We start from the raw sequence: 3,930 nt of genomic DNA on the forward strand, positions 1-3,930 counted from the left end.
GCAACAACAACAGACACACAAAAAAAGGAAAACACTGGAAAAAAGAGGACGCTGTGATGGCGACCGGGAAGCCACCGGCGCAGAACCTTAAAGTCAAGAATAACGACAGCAACACAAGCTGCGCCTGACTGCCGTCTTCCCCCTCCTATTCCTACACAGGGGAAGGCGCACAACAACGGGGTGGTGGCGGTGCAGGGCGGTGTGCACCCGGCGTCCCCCCGCTGGAGAGTAAATTTGTCCCACATACACGCACACTGCGAGAGAGCAGCAAATGAACTCACAAAAAAAAAGAAAAAAAAACAGGAAGATGGCAGCGGATCCCTCGCTGTGAACGCGCGCGAGGTGGCGGTCCTGTGGGCCCCCTCCCCCGCAGCCGCCAGGCCCTTCCCAAGCGTGGAGGGGCGGGGTGGGGGTCGTGGAAACGAAAGCAGCAAAGACAAAAAAAAAAACAACTGTAGTCGCCGCCCCACCATCACCACCCAACGCGATAATACTTGAAGCCAAACACAAACCATGTTCAAGAGGCGGCACAGCTAACCAATAGTCGAGACTTCATTCACAGAGCTCCATCGCACAGCAATCCCCTCCAGATGCTTCTAACAAGCACAGAGTGAATAAGACGACTATTGTAAAAGGGCCAAGCGGCAAATGGGGGGTGGAGGGGGAGGTGGGGGGCACCGGAAAAGAAGGTTGCATTACTCCCTACATAATGAGAAAAGCCCACCATCAACACTGAATGCCATGACGCACTCATGCGTCATGCTTCTTTTCATCTTTACTTCTACTACTGTCAGTGTGGTCGAAAAGGTATCAAGCAGGAAGACACAGGCATCACGCCTCCGCATGTTCTCCATTTCCGCTTCAAAGAGGCGGCAACGGCAGCGGTCTGACATATTTCCCGTTTTATTTATTTTGTTTTTCTTTCCTTGTTTGAAATTACTTCTCCCCCCTCTGCCTTCACGGATTTGCCCGGTTGATTTGCTCCAAACCCCCACAGTGATGCCACCCCGTGCGCTTTGCTGCATGCTGCACTCTTTTTTTTTCTTTTTTGTAGTTTTTTTTCTATCTCTCTCTCTCTCTCTCTCTCTCTTTCTATTTCCCTCCGTGTGCTAACCTTCCCTAACGTTGCTTAAAATATCCACTACTATACTTCCTCACACTATCCGCATATATATACCACCTCCATCCCACTAACCCATGTTGTTTCTTCTTTTTTTTTTGTTTCTTTGTTTGTTATTGTCTTGCCTTCGGCATGTTTGTCTCTGGTTATTCCTCCAACGGCATCCGGGCACCAGGCGAAACGGCAATGAACGCATCACGTCGCTTCCATCGGCACTCAGCAGCACAGGCACAAGCAGCTGTCAATTTATTTATATCTCCACCGAGAAAGAAAGAGAGACACACGCATCGCGCTGTCGCCCATCTTGCCAGTGTGCCGGGTGGCACCATTTTCCTACATGCCAGAACCATCACCAGCGCCGACGTTGTCAGCACGCCGCCCTCCTACACCTTGTTCGCCAGCTTGCGCCACTCTTGCATGTTCTTAACGAGGTTTTGATGATCTGTGTTCTTCGTGAGCTCGGCGGCGCGGGCGTAGATGGCGAGCATGCGGTCGTCCCCGTTGTACTCGTGCACCACCCGGGACCACTCCTCCAGTTGGTTGAGGTCTGTGCAGTCTTTGATCGCAGCGGGGGTGATGTGGCGTGACGGGTCCACGTCGTCCATAAGCTCCTGCACCACCTCCTTCAGGTCGGCCTCGTAGCCGGTGGTCTTGGCCTCTGGCGCGTACTCACGCTCCACATTCTGCACAATGCTGAGCATCTCGCGCCGCGCCGTCGGATCATTCGCGGCCACCGTCTGAAAGTCGTCAAAGTACAGAATGTGGTACTTCTCCGGCAGCCAGGCCGTAAGACGGGCGCCGATCTCCGCGCGGTCCGCGGGGTGCAGCTCGGTGTTGACGTTCCAACGCGTCTTCTCACGCAGGGAATTGGGGGAGCCACCAGGGAGGATGTCGAGACGGTTGTCCTCCGCCAGCTCGTTGGCGCGAATACACTTTACGTACTTCATCTCCGCCTGCACGTGTTCCTCGTCAAAAATGCGGGCAATCATCGTGTTCTCCACACGCTCATCTCGGCTCTCTTTCTTATCCTTCAGCAGCTGCTGTGCACGCGCCACTGTGTTCGACTGCTTCTCCAGACGGAATCGAACCTCATTGCCAAACTCCTTGCGGTTCAGGTGCCCATTCAGACGGTCCGCGTCAAACAACAGGCACTCGTAGCTGCTCGCAAAGTCGACATGAGGCAAGACAGATTTGGCAAACGCCGTCTCCTCCTCGGTGCGCTCGCGCGGCCGCATCCAACTTGGGGGCTCACCAGTAAACTTGTAGTTGTGACTGTCAAGCTCCAATGCGTGGCCGTACCAGCGGTCGTGGTCGTAGCGCTGCTGTTGCAGGAGCGGCTGCGCCGACGCAGCCGTAACTGCCGCCGTGAGAGAGCGACGAGCGAGCATTGCCTTATGTCTGTAGATACCTCTGACTCCTTGGAAAAAATATATTTATAAATGTGGGAGTGTGTAGAAACCAAAAGTTCTATTGCTATTCCTGCGGCAGCGCACAGGTGGCACGCACGGAATGAGGAGGCACAGAGAGAGCAGAATCAGCAACAAGAACAACAAAAAAAAAGGACATGGAATCGTACACGGTACAAGAAATAGCAGAGCAACGCCATCAACGGCTCTCGTAGTTATTGAGCGCGGCGGGAACTGAGGCCCGCCCACCAACCCAAGCAAGCTGGAAAAACAGAAAGTCCAGAAAGAAGCGGTGGCAGAGAAAGAAAGAGATAAAGAACAAGACCAAGACGCTCCCTCGTCACCTACACTTCCTTGGGTGCCGACGGCGGGTGGAGGCACGGAAGGGCGCTTCTGCACTCGAAAAACCACCTCGAGGAAAACTAATCATTTCTTTTAAAAAAAATTTTCAAGGCTCGTCTACGACACTGCGGAGGCCCCCCGGACCCGCGCCCCAAAATCACCCCCACCGCTGGGACGATCCGCCTGACTGAGCGCACAATCGCCCTCCCCGCCGGACGTGGGGCTCCATCGGCACACCTCTCCCGCGCAAACAGTTCCCCCACACACCCAAACGACAGACCAGGGCATCGCATCCGTCGGGCATTCCCCACTGCATCGTCAGAGGCACAAGTACGTTCCTGCAGACGCATCCCCGCCGCCCACGGACGCCTCTCTTGAGCCCCTCAATGCTTCCCGCAGATCAACTCTCTCGGCTGGCCTCATTTTGGCTCCTTTGTGCCCTTCCTCCACACCGCCACGCAGAAGCATCCGAATGCCTGTGCCGCGTGGACCGTCGCAAAAAGGCCCAGGTGACTGTTTTGCCTTGGCCTTGGCCGTGCAACGCGTTCACCATCCGCCACAGGTGGACGCGCACCGACCGCGTAATCGCTTGGATATGCAGCAGTCAAAGGGCAAGCGTCAAGTGACGACGCCGTTGGGCCAGTTCAGCTGCCTTAAAAGCCCTTCAGCAGCGGCGGCTACCCGCTCCACTCCGGAAAGCATGGCGGCACCACCGCAAAAACCAAAGCAATGACAATAACAATAAAACTGAAAGGAGACGAACGAAGAGTGCAGGCAGGATAAGAGAACGGACGGGCGGCACACATACGCCCCCGCGCCCCCGCACCCACAGTCAAACAGCGACGAGCCTTTGTGAGGCAACAGCGGCGAAGCCACGAGGGAAAATAAGAAGGTTGAATTGAGTACTTCATGCTAAATATATATATATATATATATATATATATATATAACAAAGTGTAAAACAGAAGTAAAAGGGGGTCGAGACAGAGAGGGGTATGCACGTACATATAAGAACTGTTTTGATTTAAAAATGTTTCTTTTTCTTCGTTTTCCATCCCTACT

The 3,930-nt window shown here is 54.1% G+C and overlaps 1 protein-coding gene across 1 annotated transcript, besides 6 other annotated features; it reads right to left on the reverse strand.

Annotated features, from left to right (window-relative positions):
- Nucleotides 1-281: 281 nt before the first annotated feature.
- Nucleotides 282-300: a microsatellite.
- Nucleotides 301-1,034: 734 nt separating this feature from the next.
- Nucleotides 1,035-1,062: a microsatellite.
- Nucleotides 1,063-1,065: 3 nt separating this feature from the next.
- Nucleotides 1,066-1,090: a microsatellite.
- A 110-nt stretch (nucleotides 1,091-1,200) lies between these two features.
- Nucleotides 1,201-1,235: a microsatellite.
- A 268-nt stretch (nucleotides 1,236-1,503) lies between these two features.
- Nucleotides 1,504-2,508, reverse strand: TraAM80_07892 (putative cytochrome c oxidase subunit IV; the record flags this gene model as incomplete). Its single annotated transcript, XM_029384661.1, has 1 exon — nucleotides 1,504-2,508. One exon carries the CDS (start codon nucleotides 2,506-2,508, stop codon nucleotides 1,504-1,506), a length of 1,005 nt encoding a protein of 334 aa, XP_029235514.1.
- A 315-nt stretch (nucleotides 2,509-2,823) lies between these two features.
- Nucleotides 2,824-2,856: a sequence feature (A-rich).
- Nucleotides 2,857-3,784: 928 nt separating this feature from the next.
- Nucleotides 3,785-3,817: a microsatellite.
- Nucleotides 3,818-3,930: the final 113 nt, after the last annotated feature.

The sequence above is a fragment of the Trypanosoma rangeli genome, assembly GCF_003719475.1.
Source record: "Trypanosoma rangeli strain AM80 chromosome Unknown Tra_15.4_contig_00353, whole genome shotgun sequence".
In the NCBI taxonomy this organism is placed as follows: Eukaryota; Euglenozoa; class Kinetoplastea; order Trypanosomatida; family Trypanosomatidae; genus Trypanosoma; species Trypanosoma rangeli.